Source organism: Marmota flaviventris, chromosome 17, assembly GCF_047511675.1.
Source record: "Marmota flaviventris isolate mMarFla1 chromosome 17, mMarFla1.hap1, whole genome shotgun sequence".
Classification (NCBI taxonomy): Eukaryota; Metazoa; Chordata; class Mammalia; order Rodentia; family Sciuridae; genus Marmota; species Marmota flaviventris.
This window is the reverse complement of record NC_092514.1, coordinates 30,020,124-30,045,359: the sequence shown is the minus strand read 5'-3', so window position 1 is coordinate 30,045,359 and position 25,236 is coordinate 30,020,124. Positions and strand designations below refer to the sequence as shown.

General features: G+C 44.8%; 1 protein-coding gene across 1 annotated transcript; it reads right to left on the bottom strand.

The window, feature by feature from the left end:
- Positions 1–823: 823 nt before the first annotated feature.
- On the bottom strand, positions 824–24,155 carry LOC139702493 (transient receptor potential cation channel subfamily V member 3-like). The gene is given in 15 exon segments (XM_071603825.1): positions 824–918; positions 1,149–1,228; positions 2,470–2,582; positions 3,626–3,900; positions 4,625–4,691; positions 7,294–7,459; positions 10,379–10,452; positions 11,615–11,716; positions 12,407–12,567; positions 13,451–13,539; positions 13,541–13,611; positions 19,748–19,826; positions 23,367–23,453; positions 23,549–23,820; positions 24,099–24,155. Coding segments are annotated over 15 exon segments (1,788 nt in total).
- Positions 24,156–25,236: the final 1,081 nt, after the last annotated feature.

Here is a 25,236-nt window from a genome sequence, read left to right as displayed (position 1 = left end):
AGCATGCCCTATGGCAAGGTCCGAGGGGGAAGGAGCCAAGCCCTTTCACCCAGATCACGGCACATCTCCTGCAGACCTCCTGTGAATAAAGAAAAGCTTATTGTTGGGCTCTGGACACCCTGAGGCCAAGCATATAATGTATATCCAGCCCCAAAGCTCAAGATCTACTTCTCAACTTTTAAATTCACCTACTTCACCTAAAGTGATTGCATTCAAAAATGAAATGTCTTTTCTATTTTAAAATTAAAACACTGTGTTAATTACACTACTAAAAACATCTCTTGGTTTGAGATGGTTTGAGCCCTGGGTTTCATTCCAAGGGTGGTTTCCTGTTACTTGAAGGTTCTAGAAAGGCATTTCCACAGCTCATTCCCCTCCTCCTCCAGGATATCCGATTTGACTCAATCCCTTGCACATTCTGGGATAGGATCTAAAGTCTCCCACAAATTCACGTGACCCAGTCACAGAACTAAGGGAGATGGTAGATTCTGTGGTCCGGGAAAGATTGCCCTCCCTGCCCTTCAGGCCTCTGCCCCTTCCTCAACACCTGTCATCCCAGCCAAGATGACCTGGTCAAACCAGAGACTTCACCCAGACTTTAGGAGCCTCCTGGGCTCAGGACCGTGGGCCTACTGAACATCAAAATCCAAGTTGTTTCCCTGTTGGACGCTGACAGCTGCCTCTCAGAGAGTCACCCACTCAGCCTGAAGAGCTTTCTGCTTCTCTTCTTGTCTGCCACTCTGCACAGCCCCACGGCACAGAATCCAGGACTCAGCCTGCAGCATCTAACACCCCATGCTCACACCAGCTCTGGGTTCTGCTTCTACACTGAAGTTTCTGGAAATTCATCCATTTCGTCAAACGCATTGAGAGTGGTTTTGCTGTTGTTTCTGGAAGAATCTTGGATTTTGTTGATATCTGCTTTTAAAAAAGAAAGGCTATTTTAGATGTACATCACTCTGCATACCACATTTCCATGTCTTAGAGTACCACCTAATTTTTAAAAGTTAGAGTGATAGAGGCCCTAAGAACCAATTTAATTCACTCTCCCATTTTATAGCTGGGGACAATCAGGCCATCAGAGTTGATATGCACAAGGTCACATGGTCAAAGAGAAATGGGCCCCCACCACCTCACAGCAACAGTACCTGTCCGTTTGATGGGTCCCGGATCTTCGTTAAGGAAGGAGACATGGGTTTTCCATTCGGTCCACTTCACCTCATTGATTCTACAAGTGTGGTCATCATTTTCACTACTTCACAACTACACTTCATCAAATGCAAACAAATAGACTGCATTCGGGATGTCCTGGTTTCCATACAGCTCCCCTTCTGTGCATCCCAGAGATCCAGCACACCCCTACCCCATCCAGGCACACTAGCATGGTGAGGGTTTGAAACCCACCCAAGTCCCATTTTTCCCTGGCCTAGAGGTGAGGTAGGAGTGTAGGGATGCCAAGGTGACAGAGGCAGGACTCAGGAAAAATGCTTGCTGAAGTACAAGACAGGGAGATGACTCATCATATTCCTGTTTAGGATAAGTCCCGTTACCATGGCAACTCCAGCACTAGAGGGCTTATCACCATAGCAATTCCCACCACAAGTTGTGTATCCCAATTAGGTGGAAATAAAGTGACCAACAAAAACAAATAGGGCAGGGTCTCCAATCAGGTCCACAGGAAAGAAATTTAAGAGACTCTATGACATTGGCCTTGAGCCATTTTCTCCCAATCGGCCGGCTCCAATTTAACGATGTACTTTAACTTTTGATAAATCTTCACTATGGCTGCTTCTCCTTGCTCAATTCTCTATTCAAAACACCAAGGACCTGGACCCCAGTTGGACCCTTCACCACTTTTTGGACCAAAAGTCTCCAAATCAGACACTTTTCTTAAAGTGTAGATTACAGCCAGACATGACGGTTTTCAGGGGTTTGGAAGTGCAGTCAAGACAAGTAAGTACAGTTCCACTGAAAAAAGATGTCGATAGGGTCAGGAAGTCAGGTAGTAGTTAGGAAGAGATATGTTTATCCAAAAAGGTGGCCGTGGGATGAAAGAGGTCTGTTTTTAAAAGTCAGAAAGCTTGAGAACTATGGAAAGTAGCTCACTTTCTGTTTGGCAATGGCAAATGTGCCCCCAAGTCCTAGGGTGTCACATGAACCCACATAGTATAGACAGGACAAAGGCTATCAGGTTGGCAAATATCCTCAAAGTCAGACAGAGAAGGCCACAGAGACACATTCAAAAGAGCAGAGGGGGACCCCCACGAGCCAGCCTCAGTCTCCTTCTGACTCCCTTCTGAAGCTCAGGCACCTCATCCCAGGCCTGTGCCCACATAAGAGCAAATCCCACTTTCTGAGGAGCCACAAGGCAGGTGTGTCTTGGCAAGTGAGTGTCAACTGTGCTTCTCTACCACACCGCTGTCCACTGACTCATCCCTCTGTCCACCCAAGGGCCTTCCCTTCCCTTACCGCAGGCACAGCTGGAAGTCTCCCTTTGCGACTTTACACAGCTCTCCCATCCGGAATCGGCTTCTCAGCCATTCTGGTAACATTTTCTCAAACTCCAAGATTGTCCTGGCTCTCTGGGGGAAAAAAACAAGCCTCAGCTCTTTGCTCAGAGCCCAGCTCCATAGGAGCATGCACGCACACACACACACACACACACACACACACACACAAAGTGCACACAAACCATCAAACAGTCCCCTGCAGCCTCGCTGGAGGCTTAATACATAGATCCTGAGCTAACCTACAGAATTCAAACACAAAAAAGTAGAAAGTTTGAGAAAGAGATTTGAGTTAAATAATGTCAGAGATTTGATGTAAATAATGTCTCTGAAAGTCCAGGAGCCTCCTATCTGAAAATGTTAGGATCCTGGAATCTCATCTGGGGGAAGTTCAGAGGTCATGTAGTCCCACACCTCCTCCCAGGTTTGGAATTCCCTCTGCAGTTCTCCTGCTCATAATTTGCCCAGTTTTTCCTGAACATCTTTGACAGTCCCAGTTAAGAAGGTCATAATGATTAGAAATCTTCTTGTGGCAAATCAAAGACTGTCTTCCCTATCATTTCCCACCCCCACCCCATGTACCTCGTTTCTGCCTTCTGGGGCCACAGAAGGGGGCTGCTCCCTCTTTCAAGGTAGCTTGGCAGATTTCTGAAAGAACTCTCTCCTTCTTCGACCCTAGTTTCAACAACCATTTCTTATGAGGCACAGTCTCCAGTCCTCTCCCAAACCTGGTCATCATCTCTGGACCCATCCTGTGGGTTGGAGTCCTCAACAAGGGAGGAGTGTTAAGGCCAGGATAAAGCACAGTAAAAACTGTCATCTCCATTGTCCTGTAGCTTATACTTCTCTTAATGCAATCTAAGTCACACTTCAGCGTCCACAGAGCACACTGTTGACTCTGAGCGGAATATCCCCATAAGGCTGAGTTTCTCTCATACGTGCCACATTCCCTACACCCTGTACTCAAAGAACCTGGACTAAGGCTTCCTCAGACCTGGTTTATGCAGATTCCCAGGCCCTGCCCCAGACCCAGCGGTGCTGATGGTGATTGATGACCAGGTGCTGAGCCAAGTCCCTGGGGAGCTTTCCACACTGAGTCACTGCCCAGCTCAGTTCACCTGTAGGCGCCAGATCCTCTCACTCTCCTTGGAGACATTCTCCACTGTCTCTCCCATCAGGGCGATGAGCATGTTGAGGAGGAGGACGAAGGTGAGGATAACGTAGGTGATAAGCAGGAACAGGAAGAGGATGGGGTATGTGGAGTTCTGCTGGATTTTCAGGTCGCCTAGGCCTATGGTGAGCTTGAAGAGCTCCAGCACCGCGTCACTGAAGCTCCCATAGGAGCTGCAGTCCTTGTTGTCCTCGGAACATTTCTCGATCAGCGAGGCCAGGGCTAAAAGGGACATAAGGGGATGCTTGCTTCTGCCTTTCTGGGTAATTACCCAACATTTGCACATGCGCATGCACACACACACACTGCAGACCTCTGCCTCTTCCCTCTGGACCCCGACGGTCTTATCAGGCTGGTTTCTCCACCCTGAGCTCCTGCAGGAGCCTTCATGCCTAACAGAACCAAGCTCTTCTTTCCCTCCTCCACCCCCTGTTCAGCCCTTGCTCACAGGAGCACTCAACCACTGAGCCACATCCCCAGCCCTATTTTGTATTTTCTTTAGAGACAGTATCTCACGGAGTTGCTGAGTGCCTCACTTTTGCTGTGCTCCTATTTTTTGAAGATCATCCATCAAATCTCTGTGAACTCCAGTTTCCCCATCTGTACTACAGAGCTTAAAATGCTTGCCGGGCCTATCCTGGATTGTGAGGGCCAACGAAGATGAAGGATGTGAAAGTGGGTGGCAGTTGCCTCCGTGTGGATGGGTAAGAGTGACAGGCTGGGTCTCCCAGCCTTGGTTACTTGAGGCTTAGAGGATGGGGATATGATTCCCACTCGATCATGTTGTTGAGAGAAGTAAAAGATGCTGTTTAGAAAGCACTGAGAGCAACAGGTGCCCCACTCATCAGGAGCTGGTGTAATTGTTGCCAGGGCTGCGTGTGCTGTGTCATTTTGACATCTACATAAAGTGCTTTACAAATGCTACTATTATTTATGAGGCGATTACCTACTCCAAATCCAAGTAAGAACACGATATATACAAACAAGAACTTCAGGACATCATGCAAAATGACCTATAAAGAAACAGGATTCAAGTGTAAGGCGTGAGCACCTATTCACCATCTGCTGATCTCCTTGCTTCTTCCCTTCCTTTCCCAGCCCTGGGCCCTAACCCTGCCTTCACTCAGGCCATTCTCCCTTCCCCCAGCAGAACCCTCCTGATGCTCTAGACTCAGCTCTGCCTCTGCCTCCTCCAGGAAGCCTTCTGGTCCTGGGGTCAGCCCCAGGTTCTCTTCTCCCCCACCTCCTGAACTCAGGCCCTGTTTACCCTCTCCCTCTCCCGATAGGGTCTCCTACCTGGAGTCCTCGACCCACCTGGAAGCAGTGGCATGCTGGAGCCAGCTCATACCAGCTCCCAAGAGCTGAATGTTGAATGCTCATGAATTTTGTGAGCTGGCTGTTAGACAGTTAAATTTTTGTAAATTTTGTGAGATGTTTGTGAAACACAGTCATTTTTAAGAACTAAATCAAACTTTTCATTATAAGACAATTAAGTTCTAAAGATCTAACGTACAGCTTCAGACTGTAGTTAACAGTACCAATTTGTATATTTGAAATGTGCCAAGAGTAGATTTTGAATGTTCTCAACACCACACACACACACACACACACACACACACACACAGTAACTATGCAAGGTAATGGATGCATTAAGTAACTTGAAATGGATGGTCATTTTGAGGTAGAAAACATAAGGATAGATAGAAAGGAGACATGTCGGACAAACCAAGAGTCACCATGACTTAAAGTCCAGATCTAAAGTCCACTTTACCATGGATTAAAAGTCCAGATTTAAAGGTCACTTTCACAAACTTCGGTCACAATATAATTAAGTAAACCATTAGACTTTATTCCTTGAGTCTGTCAATAACTTCTTTCCTGACCTGGATCTAAAGGAAAAAGAAGTCTGAGGATATCTTTCTTCCACAAGTAGATATCCTTGTGATTTATATTTTTGGAATCTGATATATATATTTTGGAATCTGATTACTGCATCTACGTTTCGTGCTCTTAATCGAGCCCTCAGTATTACCCAAGTGTAGTACTGTTTCAGTCCACAAAGCAGATCGATAAAACCTCCATGGGGAAATTATTAGCGATTTCCCCTCAAAAACAAAGAAAGGAAAATGACCCCTGGCAGGTAATATCAAGTCAGAGACCCAAAAAACTGAAAACACCCTCTTAGACCAAGTCTCTGCACTACAGATTTGACATGCATAAATATGCCTAAGACTAGTCACCCTTACCCTGTCTCTCAGAATGTCTACTACCTTCTTTCTCTCAGTAAATTCCATCTGTGTCTCACTTTGACCCATCCTTAAATTCCTTTCTGCAGTGACATCAAGGACCTTCATGGCCCAAGCTGATGTTCACCTCCGTGTTGGGGAACCTTCTCAAGACCCCTGTCCTGGTGACATTTCACAATGTGTGTATGTATATGTGTGTGTATGAGTGTGTGTGTGTGTGTATATATCTTACTATATATATATATATATATATATATATATATATATATATATTCATATTCCTCACACAGTACACCTTAAATTTCAATTTTATTTGTCAATGGTTTCTCATTAAAGCAAAGGAAAAAGAAAACAACTTTATTGCAAAACATAATATAAACATATTAAAAATAAAGATAATAAATGTTCAAAACTAATCATTCCCTGATTATTTTACTACATTTTACAAATATCTATGTTTTTGAGGGTTTTTTACCTCTGTTGTAGCCCCATGGTGGAAACACTACATAAGGATGTGTAACTGCACATCTCTTCCCAATTCTGTCTTTGGCAACATAATGTCAGTAACAGGAAATCAGCCATGGTGGAGCTTGACAGCAGGAAGAGTGGTAAACACTACAAATCAGATTGACTCACTGTTTTATTGATGTCTATGTGTGTATTTATATCAGTGATAGAGAAAATGTGAAGGCAGCTTCAACTTCAAAATGTCCATAGCTGTTACATCATAAATAGCCCACAAATAGCAACAAGAGGGCCTTCCAGTATCTGCAAACAATTATCCTATTCAGGAAAGAAGTTGCCCAGCCGTGGACAAACTAGTGGACTAGACTAGTGGACAAACTAGTCTTCATTGTTTCACTCTCATCTTAACTGCTTATAAAAAAAAACATAAACTGGAACAACACACATTTGTCAATTGCAGTTTGGCAACAGATGAAAGAATTTAATTAAAAACTAAGTATTCTGTGAGACTCAATTAGCTATGTGGAACTTATACTAAAGCATATTGCATGCAATAAACGTATGTATTTATACACATATGCTGGTTTACACGCGCACACGCACACACACACACACACAAATACATTACAGAGCAATTGTTACATATTTTCCAGCACACCACTGCCCAGGGATGAGAACTTCCTTCACAAAGTGTGTTCCTTCTCAACATCCAACAAGCTTGGGAATTGTAAGATGTGGACACTTAAAGTGTGACCAAAAGCCAAGGAAGACTATGGCATTCGGGAGAAGGAGCCATGGATCGACTGCCATGTGTTAAGCCTTTTTTCTCTACAGACTTCAGTTTACCCACCTAAAAAAGACGCACCCTCTGAGGGCCCTCCCACCTGTGCAGCTCCCTGCGTACCTTCTGGATCATGACGCTGTACATGCCCATGGACTGGAAGCCGCGTGTGTAGTAGAGCATGTTTGCCCAGCCCAGGGCCATGGCCAGCACGAGGCAGGCGAGGTACTCTTTGTAGGCAAACAAGTACAAGAAGACAGACAGTATCACAAGCATAGCTTGGATAAAACTGTTCAGGAGACACAGGAGACAAGGGCCTTACTCACTTCTCAGCATCAGGTCAGAGACATTCAAATCCCTCAAACCTTAAACCCCATGAACAGTCACCCTGGGGGCCTGGACTGACAAGATAAAGGCTGCCTTGGATCCATACATCTAAACTCCAGCCTGTTGAGGACATCGCCAGATGCAAGTCAGGACCAACTGTGGACTAGTTGTGACTGACAGGGACTTAAAAAAAAAATACAGCCAGGTGAGATGGTGCACACCTGTAGTCCCAGAAGTTCGGGAGGGTGAGACAGGAGGATTGCAAGTTCAAAGTCAATCTCAGCAACTTAGCAAGGCCCTAAGCCATTCAGTAAGATCCTGTCTCTAAATAAAATACAAAAAAGGGTGGGGATGTGGCTCAGTGATTGAGTGCCCCTGGGTTCAATCCCTGGTACAAAAAAACATTTATATATGTATATATATTTTATATATACTTTACATACATTTATTTACACACACACACACACACACACACACACACACGCACATACACAGACCACAGGGCTCCAGGAGATTCTGACATGCAGCCCAGGAGGATGTATGGTTTTTAAAACATGATTTATGATTCCCATATAGATTTAGGAACCACTAGGCTACACCAAGGATGCAGTGAATAATTACATTTTTAACCAAAGTGAAAAATGCTGCCAACATTTATACTTAAAAATCAATCAAGTCCTTCAAAACCTACTCTTTAAAAAAAAAAAAAAGAAAGAAAGAAAAAAGCTTTAATATATGCTAACCAAAATAAGTCAGTCACAAAAAGACAAATCCTATAAGACTCCACTTACACAAAGTACCCAAAGTAATCAAATTCACAAGAGACGGAAAATAGAAGGTGGTGGCAAGGGTGTCAGAGGGAAAAAGAGAATTGTTGTTTACTAAGTACACAGTTTCAGTTTTGCAAGACTGGTTGCACAGCCAGTTGGATGTACTTCACAATTTTGAGCTGAACACTTAAAAATGGTCAAGATGCTTTTATTTTTATGTGCACTTTAGCACAATTACATTTTTTTAAATTTTTTATTGTTGGTTGTTCAAAACATTACAAATTTCTTGACATATCATATTCCACACTTTGATTCTAGTGGGTTATGAACTCCCACCTTCACCCCATACACAGATTGCAGAATCACATCAGTTACACATCCATTGATTTACATATTGCCATACTAGTGTCTGTTGTGCTCCACTGCCTTTCCCATCCTCCACCATCCCCCCTCCCCTCCTCTCCCCTCCCCTCCCCTCCTCTCTCTCTACCCCCTCCACTGTATAACCCTGAGGGTCTCCTTCCATTTCCATGCAATTTCCCTTCTCTCTCCCTTTCCCTCCCACCTCTCATCCCTGTTTAATGTTAATCTTCTTCTCATGCTCTTCGTCCCTACTCTGTTCTTAGTTACTCTCCTTATATCAAAGAAGACATTTGGCATTTGTTTTTTAGGGATTGGCTGGCTTCACTTAGCATAATCTGCTCTAATGCCATCCATTTCCCTGCAAATTCTATGATTTTGTCATTTTTTAATGCAGAGTAATACTCCATTGTGTATAAATGCCATATTTTTTTTACATTTTTAAAGTACAATATATACCACACAGAGGATATCCAAATGCACTCATCAACAGTGCATATACTCTGCCAACCATAGGGTTAAAAACACTCTCCTGCTTATAACATCTGACAGTTTCCACAATTATAAAATGCCTAACCATAATTAGGACACATAAAGCTTGTTTTTCTGGCAGAGTGGAGAACAAATGAATGATCAATTGCAGTGGGAATGAAATGAGGAAGAATGTCTCCACCTTTCTCTATGCTAACAAAACAATAAAGAATCAGAAGAACAGGGCAATGGACTGAAACCAGTAGTTGTATAAATACATTCTTCTCTGGAATCATGCTTCCTCAAAGGTGGCAGATGTGTATGCAACTTGCATGTGGGGCAGTATTGCACCTGGCCCATCCATTTCCTGCAGTATCTGGGTACCCCATTTGCCCACAAGGATGAAGAACTGAGTTCATGTCTCTGGAAGGCAGGTGCATACTTAATAAAATAAGTAGATATTTGGAAGCATTAGGCCCAGATTCAAGATCCCATAGACCCAGCCTCTTAAATGCTCAGAAGAGAGACTCCAGTCTGTGGAGCTTAGCATTCTTCATTCCAAGCTGCAGATTCTATCCCATTACCATGGCAGTAAAGCTGAATCAGCCTCTGTTCATTTAGTGACAGAGGTCACATGAGCCTTTGATGTTAGCTGCACTTGACCTCATTCAGAGAGGCTGCTGAGCTGGGATTTCTGCCTGGGGCCCTGTGGCCATCAAGTATGCATCAGTTGGGAGTAAAATGACTAGTGAGCTAGGACTTCTACTGGAGTGTCACTGAAGTGCCATGTGACTTCAGGTGACTCAGTTCCTAGCTCTGGGAGCTTCAGGGGATCTGTACATGAGACTCAATGATTTCTCAGGTGCTTTCCAGTCCTGATATGCTAAGGTCCCAGATGGCAACTTTGAGGTCCCATGCAACTAGGAGGGGCTGCCCTGGAATATCACTTTGTAAACAAGAAAACAGAACCGCTACACCTTCTCAGGCTTTCTCTATGCTGCCTGCCACCTGAGGCTCGGTGACAGAGTGGACAAAGTCAGCCATCACTCTCACCAGATGGTTGGTGCTGTCCTAAGGGTTTCTGATCCACTCCACAGTTATGTGGCACATCTGTGTGCCCTTCTTACTAGATGCAAGAGAGGGGATCCCTGGGATGTAACCGTGGCAGAAGGCCTGTCATGGTGAAATGGTGGAGTAGCTACTCCAGAGGGACATGGCAGCCACAACAGAGGACTTGGGCCCTGCCTTTGAGGTGTGACCAAGAGGAAAGACATACTTACAAGACAAAGTGAAACCAGGCATCTGACAGGATGGACTGCAGATCCGAGGGTCTCAGCAGGAAGAGGGTGATACCCTAGGGACAAAGGAAAAGAAAAATTTGTCTTCTGCATGCCGCTCACTGGAGGACCTCAGGGAGGGAGTTCACCCCAGGACTGAGACTCCATGAGAGGTGAGTTTGCAAAGGTCCAATCAGAACCCAGGGAGGGACATGTAGGTGACCCCACAGTAAGGAGGGATGCTCCTTCAGATCTTCTTACCTCTCTAACTCCTGACCCCCATCCTCACCCCAGAACCTGCAAAGTTACATAATCATGACAGTTCCATTCTCCAAAAATGGCCTAGCTTTCCAGCCTCTGAGCTTTTGGTCCTGTTGTTTCCCACAACTACCCTGTGTGATCCTGTCCCCATGTCCTTGTATCGCACCCTACCCTACCAGCCTAAGTGCTATCATTGTCTTCAAGCTTCCCTCCCTCCCCCTGCCCCTAGATAAAAGTCCCTTCTTCTGCCCAACTTAGGGCACTTTTCCAAGTCTACCTTAAAAGCTAGATGTCTGTGCCCATGATCTATCTCCTACCAAACTGTGAACCAAAGAGGGCAAACTCCATCCTTACCACCCAAGTCCTCACATGTAGAAGGTGCTCAGAATACACCTGTTGATACATTGCTTGGATGGATGGATGGATGGATGGATGGATGGATGGACGGATTAGATAGATGCATGCACAGATAAACAGATGGAAGGATGATGGGGCTGGGGATATAGCTCAGTTGGTAGAGTGCTTGCATCACATGCACAAGGCCCTGGGTTCAATCCCCAGCACCACAAAAAATAAAAATTAAAAAAACAAAACAGATGGAAGGATGGTTGGATAGAGGATTGAAGGATGGTGGGTAAGGTAGCATGGGTACATGGATGCATGAATGAGTGGCTGGGTGGCTGAGAGCAGGTGGGTGGGGGATGATGGGTGAGGACAGGGAGAAGCGGATGCTCACTGAGTGGCTAGAAAGAGGTAAAGGGTGGATAAACTGGAAGGTGGACAGAGGGAATGAAGTAGGTAGACCAGGTCTGCCTTATTCACTTATTCCCATGTTTTAACTGGGGATCTAAGGCTTGGAAGGGAAATTCCTCTCCACAAGCCCATCAGGAATGGTAGAGCAGGGCAGCATGGCAGCAGGCCTGCCCTCACCCTGCCTGCCTCACAGAGCAGTCTGGAAAGGCTCAGAAGCTCACTCACCTCTTTCACAGAGATGCATGTGGCCCAGATCAGCACGAACATCCTCCCCAACAGCTGCAGCCACCCCATCTTGTGCGTCAGGGCCAAGGGGTGTGGGAGGGCCTGTGGGAGAAAGTGAGGAGGGGGAGGAGAAAAGTGAGGAGGGTGGGCAGTACCAGCTCCAGGGACCACAACACACACAGCCCTCAAGCTAGACCAGAGGCCAGCCTGGAACACCATCTCTGTAGAGAGCCTGAGAGGGAATGGAAGGCCCCTGCCCCTGCCTTCCCTACCCTTGGTGGGAACCAGAACTCCACAGTGAGCAGGAAAAGCCAATCTGTGCAACTCCTCCACATGCCCCATGGCATTCATCCCTCCCAGAACCCATCCATCACCAGACACTCAGCAGGGCCTCTTAACATAGTCAACAAAGCCCTTCTGTGCTCTGGTGTTGGGTGGGAAACCAAGGCCCAGAGGGGTGGGTAGTTTGGCCAAGTGACCATACCCTCCTCCCATCTCCTGTGGCCCTGACAGCAGAAACACCCAATGCATTCTAGATTCAGATCAAAAGCCTGGACAGGGCCTGGGTTTCCTGATTCCCCAACTTTCCCCAACCTGAATTCCCCTGGGGATAAGTGCCTGGAGCTTAGCCCTCCTAAGTTCTAAAGACATATTCAGTTCCCTGGAAACTTTGAAGGTGACCCACACACAAATCTCTATGCCTCTCTGGGCCTTAGTTTCCCCACCTGCCCAGGGAAAGCTCTAAGCTCCTCCATATCTGACCTCCCCATTCACCCCCAAAGACCCACGTACCTCCTCCTCCTGAGGACGGTAGTAAGAGGCAAGAGTTGGGGTGTTGTTGTAGAAGAAATAAAAACAGGAGGACAGGAAGAACATGTACTTGGCAAATTTCTTCCACTTCATGTGCAACAGTGTGTGCAGGGCCTCCAGAGTCAGCATCTCATGCCGATTATGGGGACAGAACACCACCAGTCACCATGGAGATGAGAAGACAGGGAAGGACCACTTTCAAAGGGCCCATCATGAGCTCTGAGTCAGTGGGGCCCTTGGCTGAAGGAACCCGTCTTTATGCCCAATGGACTGGTTTGGCTGGAAATGGTGGAAAGGCACCTGGGCTCTTCCCAAAGCACACAGACAGCAGGGAAATGCTCCAGGAGAATGGGGCTTCCAGCAGGAGCATGTGCTGCACAGCAGGGAGGGAAGGCTAGAAAGGGGTTCTACTGCCAATCCCCCTCTTCACTGTGTGTCCTTAGGACAGCCCCTGACCCTCTCTGCGCCTCAATCTCCTCATCTGTAAAATGAGGACAATCCCTGCCCTACCAACCAGGCTCCTGCAAGGATCCAGAGATACCCTAGACAAGGCAGGCTCTGGGAAGCAAAACTTGGTAAAATACCAACAGCCTTCTGTCTCACTCCTCCCAAGAGCTAAAAACCTCTCAGAACTGATCCTCTCTATTTACCTCCAATTTCACTAATCTCCTGCTCCAACCTCCTCCAGGAAGCCATGCACTGACTGACCCTCAGGTGGAACTAGGTTTGGGAGGAGAGAGGATTCCAAGCCAGGCCATATGGACAACACACACACACCCCAAACTGCCCAGGATTCTGGGACCCAGAGACCCTTCACCATTAGGGTCCACAATCTGAAGCTGACCAGGAACAGTTGAGCCTAGCATCTCCCCAGCCCCTGATACCTGCTTCCATGTCTAATTCTGCTGCTGAGAGAAAGCCCTGGGGACTCCAGGCACCATGGAGCTAGCACTCTGGGTCTTCCCAGTGGCAGACTGAGGTCCCACCCTAGCTCCCTGCCCCTCCCAACTGCCCAGGAGGCACCGTCAATGTTGGTGTTGTAAACGATTATCTCCAGCACAGAATTGTCTGTTGTGGTGTCCACGTTGGTGTGGTCATACAGTGAGGATGACACAGTCAGTAAACTTCCTTGACAGGCTCCGGAGCGGCTTCTCCTTGATTTCACGACTGAGGATGTACTTCAGGATCTGGGGACAGGAAGGGGAACAACTGTCAGCCACAGAATGGGGCTTGGGCCCAACAGGGCTGGGCCAGCCAGAGGCAGGGCAGGCCCCAAAAGATGCTTCCATCAAGATAAGGTTTGAGTCTCACATCTTCACCATGACCCCTGGGCCCCTGCAGTATCAGTGGAATGGGTGCAAACCTCCAGTTCTGCCCATCTCACTGGGGACCAAATATGTGAAGGCCCTTCATAGGCTACACAAAGCTGCATAATCAGTTCTTAATCCTGGCACCAGCTGTGGCTCCAGTTCAGTGAAGGACCCAGGAATGGATTTTTTTTTAATTTGTACCAGGAATTGAATCCTTAACCACTGAGCCATATCCCCTGCCCTTTTTTATATTTTGAGACAGCGCCTTGCTAAGTTGTTGAGGCTGGCTTTGAACTCGCTATTCTGCTTCAGCCTTCCGAGCTGCTGGGATTGCAGGTGTGTGCCACTGTGCCTTGCCAGAAATGATCATCTTTTGAAACAATTTCTAATTGGTCTGGAAGAAGACCAATTGGTCTGAAGAAGCTAGAAGTTGATGTCCAGTTTCTCATTCCACCCTCAGTCAAACTGAGGCTCACCGCTCTGGCCAGACAAGAGTGACACAAGATGCCAGCCTTATGGAAAGGCCTGTGGGGTTAGTGATCCTCAAACTCTGCTGCATGTTAGAGTCTCTGGGGGAAGTTTTAAAACTCCCAAACCACTGCCAACTACTAAAATCCAGATTGCAGTGTGGGAGGGTAGACCCAGGAGACTACTAGGTAGAGGTGATTAGAAGGCCACCACTCTCCAGCTCACTACTGCTTGAAGACTGAGCCCCCAGTTACTCAAGGTTGGGTCTAGGGCTTCCTGGGTCACGAGTCTAAGACATAATAGGAGGTGATGTTGGGGTGAGAGGTGTCACAGCATGGATCCCTGTGCTGGGCAATGGGGACACAAAACTGACTGGATAAGACCCTGTCCTCCGTGATTCACAGAACCATCTAGTCCTGCTCACTAAAAATCCACCCAGAAGAGAAAACAGATGAGTGGCTATCAGGCCAGGGCTGGCAATTTCCTGTAAAGCCCATGGTCAAAAACTTCAGAACCAGAAATGTGCAGAGCTGGGGGTGCGTTGGCCTGAGTCCATCCAACAGGCAGGTCTGTTCCTGCTCCCTGTGGCCTTCTCCGCAGTGAACCATGGCTCTGGGCACTTTGTCCATCTTCTCTGCTCCTTCCATATCACATTGTACTGCACATTTCCTGTCTTACTGGATAAACACCCACCTCCTCCCCCTTCAAGTGTTTACAATTTCTAGAAATGGTCAAGTGAGCAGAGTTTCTTCTGATTGCTCTGTCTGCATCATTGAGCCCAAGGAATGTGAGCTTAAGGCTTGGTTGTGTACTTGTCATTAACAACTTGATTTCCAAATAATTCCTACTGGCTTATTGGGCTTTGGGCTTTTAGTATATTTGGAAATGTCCATATCAACTCATGTTCACTGGTATTTGATTTTTTTTTAATGGTTTCACCAATCATGAGGGTGAGATCTGACTTCCTGGTGTGGCTTTTATTTCTGTTTCCAAGTGCAAAGTCCCAAGGCCTCAAAAGGATAGATGCATTTGCTGAATCTCTTAACTTTCAGTGGATTCTTTATCTCCTGAAAGTTTCCCTGTTGATTGCTCTGAATGAAGGTAGGTGTGATTTCCCTAGACCCTGACTTCAGGTTCAGAGGAGCCGAGCAGAGTCCAAGCCCAGTTTTTGTGGCAATTGGCAGCTGGCTACAGATACAAGAGTCCAGCCAAAATGGAAGCATTCAGTGAGACGCACTTCATGTGTGGAATCCACAATTGACAGAGGTGTGTTTTAAGGTTACTTGTAAAGTACACGTCACATCCTTTGTACCAGTGAAGTTAATATTGAGTGTGTGAGTATTCTTCGGAAAGCCTGCTGATAGACATTCACTGGCACCCCAGATAGTGTGCAGGGTTAGGGTTAGGGGGCCTTTGAAGTCCCCAGGGCTACAGGGCATGGCACACCACTGGGTGAGGCCCAGGATGGAAGCAGGGCCTTGGCCCACCCCACTCAGATCCTTTCTCCACTCAGCTGCTAGGCCTGGAGCTCTTGTTCCTTCCCTCAGAGCTGCTCCTCCCACTGGGTACAGAGCAGAACATGGCGAGTATGTCCCCAAAATGCTGGAACTCAAGATGAGGAAGAAGAACCCACACTCAATCCCCAACACTTCCTCCAAGGTGGAGCTGATCAACCTGGGAAAGAATCCAAGTGACAGAGAAGGTGGACCACGAGGCTGACAGTGGCTGTCATCAGTGAATGAGAGCCCAAGAGGGACAAGAAGAGGGCTTGAGAGGAGGGCAGAGTCCCTGCTCCCAGCCTTTCCCAGGGAGGGCCCTGGGAAGGAGGCAGCCTGTGCAGAGCAAGGCTCAGGGGTGGGTGCAGGAAATCTCTGCCTCAGAGCTTCTGAACCTCAGGATAGCAAGCTCTGACACAGTGCAGAAAGGCTCCCTGCAGAAAGTCTGTCAGCAGCTACAGATCTATCCATTAAGTCAGAGTACAGAATAATCCAGCCAGGACAGCCAGAGGCCTCCATGAATGATCACAATCTGGGAAGATGAAGGACCACTACAGGTTTAGAGCACTCATGCACCACAGGAGAGGCAGCCAAGAAATTCAAACTTCCAGCATCTTAAGATTCCAAAATCAACCACAAAACAAGCTCTACAAAGGACATGCCAGAAAGAAAATACTCACTCAACAGCAAATATCAAAGGCACCAGGGAACTGGAGGAAACACACCCATCATATTCTCATAAAGAAGTAACATTAGAGATAGGGTGGTACTCACCAGCAGGTGACCAAGGAACAACTGCAATGAGGACACTCTGGGGTGAGACTCAAGGACCCAGAGGAGCCTGAGCATTGGTGGGCAAAGAGAGGTCATCCAGAGGAATCAAAAGACACTGAACACTTATAGGTGACAGGTGATCGATCACCCAGAGGACACTGAGGAGACTGCATGCTGGACGACGAGGATGCTGACCCTCCGTTTCAGAGTCCATGGAGAATATCCCTTGTGGGAAGTCACCCCTGAGGTATTTAGCATCTTCACTCGGCCTTGAGCCAAGGAGATTTGGGTTTGGCATTGCAAGTTATTTTGTGGCTCCTCCCACTTAATGGATTACATAATACATGTGACCTCAGTCTTCACTGGGCTAAGGAGACTGGTTGTAACCCACTGGGCCTGGACAGCCCACCTCCTACCTTAAATGGTGAAGAACATTCTATGGAAAAACCTTTGATATTTCCCCCATATAAATAAACCAATGCGGGCTCTTGCGTGCTCTCTTTCCAGTGTGGAAGCTCGACCCCTAAGATCGAAGAGCCATTCAGCCCTCACTTTTCAAAATTGCTTTCTGTGTCATGTAGTTTTTTTTTGTTTTGTTTTGTTTTTTGCCACCTTCTTTTCTTAGCTTTATCTTGCAGCTAGCCTGCGTCATGCAGAAGAGACCCAAATTCCACTGCCTGGGGTGATGTGGACGAAAATGCCTCAGTGCAACATCTCAGGTACCTCGGTGATGGTGGGACAGGGGTGCTTTTTAACAGGTCTCAGGATGTTTTCCATGGTGGTGGGAAATTTTCCTTTGCACATATCACACTGTCCTGTCCAGGTGGGAATTGTGCCTGATCCATAGTTCCCAGAGTGTTTCTATTCTGATGAAAATATAGTGCCCAGTCGCATGTCATGAAAGATCCTAATTATGGTTGGAAACTTGGCTTTAATCCACTGGTCACCAGGACCTCAGAAATCCTGGGCATGGTCTAATCAACAATAAGAGCACAGCCACATGATAAAGGTATGGAAATGGAGGATAATGAGTAATGAAACCAGGTCCTCAGTGCTCTTGGAATTGAGATCAAGTAACAGTTGTCATTTGGTTTCAGACTCTGTTGACAAGCTTGTCTGAATGGAAGCACCAAAAGTGAAGCAAGGTTTTTTGAAAGAGGAACTATCTAGATTTCTCCAATTTTCCTCAGTAGTGTTGATGTGAATAGTATTCTAAGATCAAAGAAGGTGTCTTTACATTGGAGGGAAAGGCACTCACCCACACAGTTTATTTAATGATCCAGGTGGCACACGGCTGAGAGAAGACTAAGCACTGGAGGTCAAGGGTCACTTACCCACAAGACCCAGTGGGGGCTGAGAACTGGTGGGCCAGGGGTGCTCACCAATAGAATCCAGAGGAGACAGAGCACTTTTGGGTGAGGGGCACTTACCCAAAAGACCTAGAGGAGGCTGAACACTAGTGAGGGAGGGGCACTCACCTTCACGGAAAGAAAGTTCTTCAAAAATATTCAAATATCAAACTCAATATTTGTATTTGACAACACAGTGTACATATTAGAACTGTTACCATCCAGAGAATAGAATTGTCTTCTTACAAAAGACTCTTTTCAGGGCTCCCTTCATGTCTCCACTTCTCAGATGAAGGGGTTCAGCATGCGGATCACCACAGTGTACATCAGAGCCATAATAGAATATTTCACGCTAGATTTGTTAGCTGATGAACATAAGTAGAGACCAATAATGCACCCATAGAACATTGACACCACCAGTAGTTGGGAGGCAAGATTAGAAGGCCTTGAGGATACCACGAGAAAATTCATGCATAGGACATGAATTTTGAGGAGAAAATTCATGCATAGGACACAGTGATCAATAGGAATGAGATGACAATAATGAGTCCTCCTGTAATAAATATCATCAACTCATTGACATGATTGTCAGAGCAGGCCAGCTTCAGCGGAGAAGATATGGCATATAAAAAGTGTAATATCATGTTGTCTGAACAGAAAGATAGTCTGGCCATGAGCAGATTGTGCAACATGGAAGGGAGCATGGTGAGCACCCGGGACAGCATCACCAGGGAGAGACAGGGCTCAGGGCTCATGACAGCAGTGCAGTGCAGGGGGAAGCAGATGGCCACATAGCAGTAATAAGCCTTGGCAACAAGGAGAATTCTCTCAAGACTTCCAGAAAGCAGGAAGAAGTATATTTGAACCAGGCAGCCTGCAAAGGGAATGGATGGAACTTCACTCTGTGTGTTCTGGAGCTTTGTGACAGAGAAAAAGCAGAGGTCAGAGAAGGCAAGATATTGAGAAACAAATACACAGTTGTGTGAAGATGGGAGTCCAGGTGAATGAGAATGAGGATGAGGAGGTTCCTTAGGATGGTGGTAAGATACATGGCCAGGAACAGGGCATTGAACAGATTTTGATACTCTGGCTTCATGGGCAGGCCCAGGAGGAGAAAGTTGGAGATGAGAATTTGATGCCTTCCTGTCATGCTCTATCTCCAGTATTTTTAAGAGAAAATAATATAATCCCTTAACAATCCAAAGAAATGAATATTGTTCTATTATCATACATTGTCTGATACTCACTCAATAATAATTGATCTCATTTTCTTTATAATAATTGGAATTGTTAAAGCTCAAAAGTATATTCTTTGCATAATTATTGTTGTCTTTTTTCTTAACTTCTCTGTAACATGTTTGAGTATTTCATCCTTTCCTAAACACTCTTAACTATTGACTTTTGAGACAAAATACATTGTTATTTTTCACACCTGTTTTGGATGGTAATTCCAGGGAAACATAAGTGACTGCTATTCCATCTATCTATCTATCTATCTATCTATCTATCTATCTATCTATCTATCTATCTATATATATATATATATATATATATTGATGTTCTCAAGGATTTTATATGCTATATTAGTATATATCTGTATACACTAGATATAAACTCTTCTACTCCAATGTCTTATATCACCATTTAAAACTCAGATGTAGGGTCTGGGGATGTAGAACAGTGTGTGCTTCTCTAGTATGTATAAGACTCTGAGTTTGATCCCCAGCACTCCAAAAAATAAATTACAACATAAAATGAGAATCAGCCAGTAACCTTTATATCTTTGTGTCCCATAACCATTATCTTCCCTTCTGTGTATCATTGTGGGGACAAGTACATGGAGTACTGCATACATGGCATACGTTAAGGGCGTCTGAGTGTCAAATCACTCCCCTGTGCTAGGCTTGTCAGAAGAAAACTGCTTACCCCGTAGGCACAGCCCTGGGCATGAGACCAGATATTGCAATCTCTGTGCTTGCTCCATGGCCCACTCCTCGACTGGTCGCTGCAGGGATAGTTGGCCAGAAATTGTATTGGTGGCTGCCTGTAATCTGCTTAGCTAGCACCTGAGTATATATACATGGTAACTGTGCAATAAAATCAGACCTGCTTCCTGCTCAGTCTCCGGAGGTTTTGATTAGTGACTCTGCAGCCACACTCTCCTTTTTTAAAAATTGATCTTATTATTATTATTTTTTAATACACAACAACAGCAGAACGCATTACAATTCTGGGAGGTTAACATTTGTGGTGTGGTTATGATCCCCCAGCTGTTTACATTCATCATAGAAGAATGTCTTCCACTTCAAAAATGTTGCAGGCTCAAGAGATGCTCTGGCTAGGTCTTTTCAGTCTTGAGGACAATTAAGTTCAAAACTGAGTGATTCTAGCATTTGCTCTGCAAATGGCCCCTGGGGCCCATTCTCTTTTACTGCCTTCTTTAACTCCTTCAGGGTACCCAATGCATGTGGATACCAAGTGGCAGGGTGCTGTGGTGTGGGGGTGTGTTGACTGGGAAGGCTTGTACTCCCTTACCCCAAATTTCTTTTTTTTGTTGTTTTGTTTTTTGCATTTTATCTTTTTAAAATTGATTTTATTTTTTTAAATACACGGCAGCAGAATGCATTAAAATTCTTATTACACATATAGAGCACATTTTTTCATATCTTTGTATATAAAGTATGTTCATGCCAATTCATGTCTTTATACATGTTCTTTGTTTTTTTGCATTACAATTCTTATTACACACATATACCACAATTTTTCATCTGTGTATATAAAGTAGGTTGACACCCAATTTGTGTCTTATACATGTACTTTGGATAATGATGTCCATCACATTCTACCATCCTTGTTAATCCCCTTCCACCTCCTTTTCTTCCCTTCCCTCTTCCATATCTAGAATTCATCCATTTCTCCCACGCTCCCCATCCCTACCCCACTATGAGTCAGCCTCCTTATATCAGAGAAAACATTTGGCATTTCTTTTGGGGGGATGGGCTAACTTCACTTAGCATTATCTTCTCCAGTGCCATCCATTTACCTGCAAATGCCATGATTTTATTCTCTTTTATTGCTGAGTAAAATTTCATTGTGTATATATGCCACATTTTTTAATCCATTCATCCACTGAAGGGCATCTAGGTTGGCTCCACAGATTAGCTTTTGTGAATTGTGCTGTTATAAACATTGATATGGCTGTGTCCCTGTGGTAAGTCCTTTGAGTATAGTCTGAGGAGAGGGATAGCTGGGTCAAATGGTGGTTCCATTCCCAGATTTCCAAAGAATCTCCATACTGCTTTGTATATTGGCTACACCAATTTGCCGTCCCACCAACAATGTATGAGTGTACCTTTTCCCTCATATCCTCGCCAACACTTATTGTTGTTTGTCTTCATAACAGCTGCCATTCTGACTGGAGTGAGATGATATCTTATAGTATTTTTGATTTGCATTTCTCTGATTGCTAGAGATGATGAACATTTTTTCATATATTTGCTGATTGATTGTATATCCTCTTCTGAAAAGTGTCTGTTCATGTTCTTGGCCCATTTGTTGATTGGGATATTTGTTTTTTTGGTGCTTAGCATTTTGAGTTCTTTATATACCCTAGAGAATAGTGATCTCTCTGATGAAGAGGGGTAAAAATTTGCTCCTAGGATGTAGGCTCTGTGTTCAACTCACAGATTGTTTCTTTTGCTGAGAAAAAAATTTTAGTGTGATTCCATCCTGTTTATTGATTCTCGGTTTTAATTCTTGTGCTATAGGAGTTTTACTAAGGAAGTTGGGGCCTAATTCCACATGATGAAGATTGGGGCCTACTTTTTCTTCTATTAGATGCAGAGTCTCTGGTTTAATTCCTAGGTCCTTGATCCATTTTGAGTTAAGTTTTGTGCATGTGAGAGATATGGGGTTAATTTCATTTTTGTTGCATATGGATTTCCAGTTTTCCCAGCATCATTTGTTGAAGAGGCTATCTTTACTCCAATGCATCGTTTTGGCACCTTTGTCTAATATAAGATAATTGGAATTTTGTTAGTTAGTTTCTGTGTCCTCTATTCTGTACCATTGGTCTACCAGTCTGTTTTGGTGCCAATACCATGCTGTTTTTATTACTATTGCTCTGTGGTCTGGTATAGTGATGCCACCTGCTTCGCTCTTCCTCCTAAGGATTGCTTTAGCTATTCTGGGTCTCTTATTTTTCCAGATAAATTTCATGATTGCTTTTTCTAATTCTATGAGGAATGCCATTGGGATTGTGATCTGAATTGCATTAAATATGCATAGTGCTTTTAGTACTATGGTCATTTTGATAATATTAATTATGCCTATCCAAGAGCAAGGTAGATTTTTCCATCTTCTAAGGTCTTCTTTGATTTCTCTCTTTAGGGTTCTGTATTTTTCATGTATAGATCTTTCACCTGTTTCATTAAGTTGATTCCCAAGTATCTTATTTTTTTGAGGTTATTGTGAATGGGGTAGTTTTCCTCATTTCCTTCTCAGAGTCTTTGTCACTGATATACAGAAATGCCTTTGATTTATGGGTGTTGATTTTTATATTCTGCTACTTTGCTGAATTCACTTACTAGTTCAAGAAGTTTTCTGCTGAAGTTTTTTGGGTCTTCTAGGTATAAAATCATATTGTCAGCAAATAGTGCTAATTTAAATTCTTCTTTTCCTATACATATCCCTTTGATTTCTTTTGTCTGTCTAATTGCTCTGACCAGGGTTTCAAGAACTAGATTGAATAGAAGTGGTGAAAGAGGGCATCCATGTCTTGTTCCAGTTTTTAGGGAAATGATGTGAAGGTATTGAGTTAATATATCTTAGGAAATGTGATGGAGAAATCTAGTGAAGAGGGTTAGTAGCAGGAGAATACACAGGAAGTAATTTAGAGTAGACAATTATGTGGGAAGACAGTAGAATACATAAAACAAACACACATGTATTTAAAAAAATACAGGATGTAAAAATAGTATAATTTGGAGGGGGAAAGAATGAGAATGGGAAAAAAAGAAAGAAAAAAGAGAAGAAAAAGAAAAAAGGTCTTATTCAATTTCTCTATATTATATTATTCAAGTGACTCAGTCCTTAAAGTCCTATTTCATGCAAAGTTCTTGGTTTTACATATGTTGGGGATGTGAGGGCCAGAGGATAGAAGTGTAGAGGAGAAAGAAGAAGAGGGGAAAAAAAATACTCATTTCTTTCCTGCTTCTCTTCTCATCCAGTAAGTAGAGTTGTTGTTTTAAGCTAGTGACTCTGCCCTCAGGATGGTGTAGGCAACCAGGGTGAGAAGACTGGACCTGTTGTGGAGCATCTGAAAATGGGAAGTACTGTTCACCAGTCCCAGCAGGGAGATAGTGCCACTTAAGACTTACTTAAGTGCCTTTTTTTGTGACCGATCATCAGATTCGAGCCCCTGGTATCATCTCTCTCTCTTGTCTGAAGATTTCCCAGATCCTGATCTCTCTGTTATGCTCCAGACTTTAGTCCCCTCCCCTCTCTTACTTATCAGGTCCTGGATGTCTCACCCCCAGGCTCACACCTGGTGGACAGTGCCCTGTTCCCACTGCACTCCTGTCCAACTGATAGCTGTTTTGTGTTGGGTGGCCACTGTGCCGAGTTATCGCTGCTGGGGAGTAGGGGGAATTGGAAATCAGGTACCTGCTCAAATGGCAATCTGATCTAATAGCCACCCCCACCAAAAAATGGTGAGGAAGGTTTTACCAGATGGAGTTGGTCTGCTTCCAGCGCCGGGGTGTCTGGTGATGTGGGGGGAGCTGGGCGGTGGCCTTGTGCTGTGGATAGGTAGCAGCTGCATGACCTGCATGGGAGCGGAGTGCAATCTGGAGTTCTGCAGAGGTGCTAATAGGTGGTTCTGCTAAGCTGCTTGTGAGCCTGCGTGAGCTAGAACTTCGGACTTTGGGTCCGGAGTCCAGAGACTTACTTAAGCTCAGAGGCTCTGATTTCTCTGCAGGTGGTTGCAGCGCTGGTGATTTCTGCGAACATCCACTGTATAGAGGTCTTCTCACACTCTCTGAGATGTTGTATTCCATCTAGATGAGACCTTGTTGAAAAGCTGCCTGTCTGCTTTCTTGGTTTCATGTCACAGAGAAGCCAGAAACAGGACTTCCTTTATTCCGCCATCTTCCCGCCCTCCGCTGATCTTGCATTGCTCTTAAGAGTAATGTAATTACTGTAATCTTAAGATTACATTCCTTTTGAAGGCAAAAATATTGCTCTATTTCCTGACCAGCATCTACCTCCACTGTCTCACCTGTCCCCACAGTGACACTTGCAATCCACTTCGAAGCAATGCTGGACTTAATAGCATTTCGTATGCAATTGTTCCTCCTACCTATCACTTTATCCCTCTGCTCTCTCTTCACCTGGCTTACCCACACTTATTTTCATGCATATTGCATGACACTTGCTAATCTAAAACTCCCTTGTGTCTACTCACTAAGTGAGTCCTGCGGCAGTTTTCAGAGCATCTTGTTTTCATGTAGTACTGCTCATGTCTTGATCACAGGTTGATATGTGGCTTCTCACCAGGTTGTGAACTCCACACATGAAAGGCAATGTCTGCCTCATGCCTGCAGCAGGGCAGCTCCTGGCATGGTGCCTGATGTGGCCAGTGCTTCATCCATATTTGTTGGCTGTCCCTCAGGATGAGACATATCCCTTCAACTTTAAGGAAGTCAACTTCCCTTAAATAGAATAATTGCTACTTTCATCCTTCCAGAATACAAAGTCTCTAGACTTCACCACCTAGTGTTAGATTAGACCAGGATGCAAAGAAAAGACCACTGACTCCAATTAAAATCAAATTAAAACAAGTTTATTATTTCAACCAGCCAGGCTGCCTCTCCCAACAAAAACTGCGGGAACAAGACAGCACTGCAACTTTATTGCAGCCCAGCTTTATAGCCCAGAAAGTTACACAAAGGGGGGGGGGGTTACAGATAACAAAACTCTGACAAGCATAACACAAAGACTAGTTTACATTTTTGCTGCCTCTGATGTCAGAATTTATGAAGGTCATTAAAGCCTCAGAGAGGGTCATTATCTGGCCAGGGAAGGCCAAGATTTATGAGGCATCACTAAAGTTTCAGAGAGGGCTGCTATCTGGTCAGAGAGAGCCAGGCATGGGTGAGTTCAAGGCATGGGCAGGCATTCCAAGCTAGTTCAGAATTTGCAGTAATTTATAGTAAAGCAAAAATTAGCTTTTCATGTCTTTGTTGCGAGATGGCTCCCAATTTTAAGAGGGAATCAGACTGGGTCTATCACCTAGCACTACATTTCATCACTGCATTACCAACTTCTCTGATGTAGCTTTCTATTCATGGAAAATATTAGAGTATATCAGATGCCCTGTTCTTTTCAGCAATACTGATGTCAATGAAACATTCTTA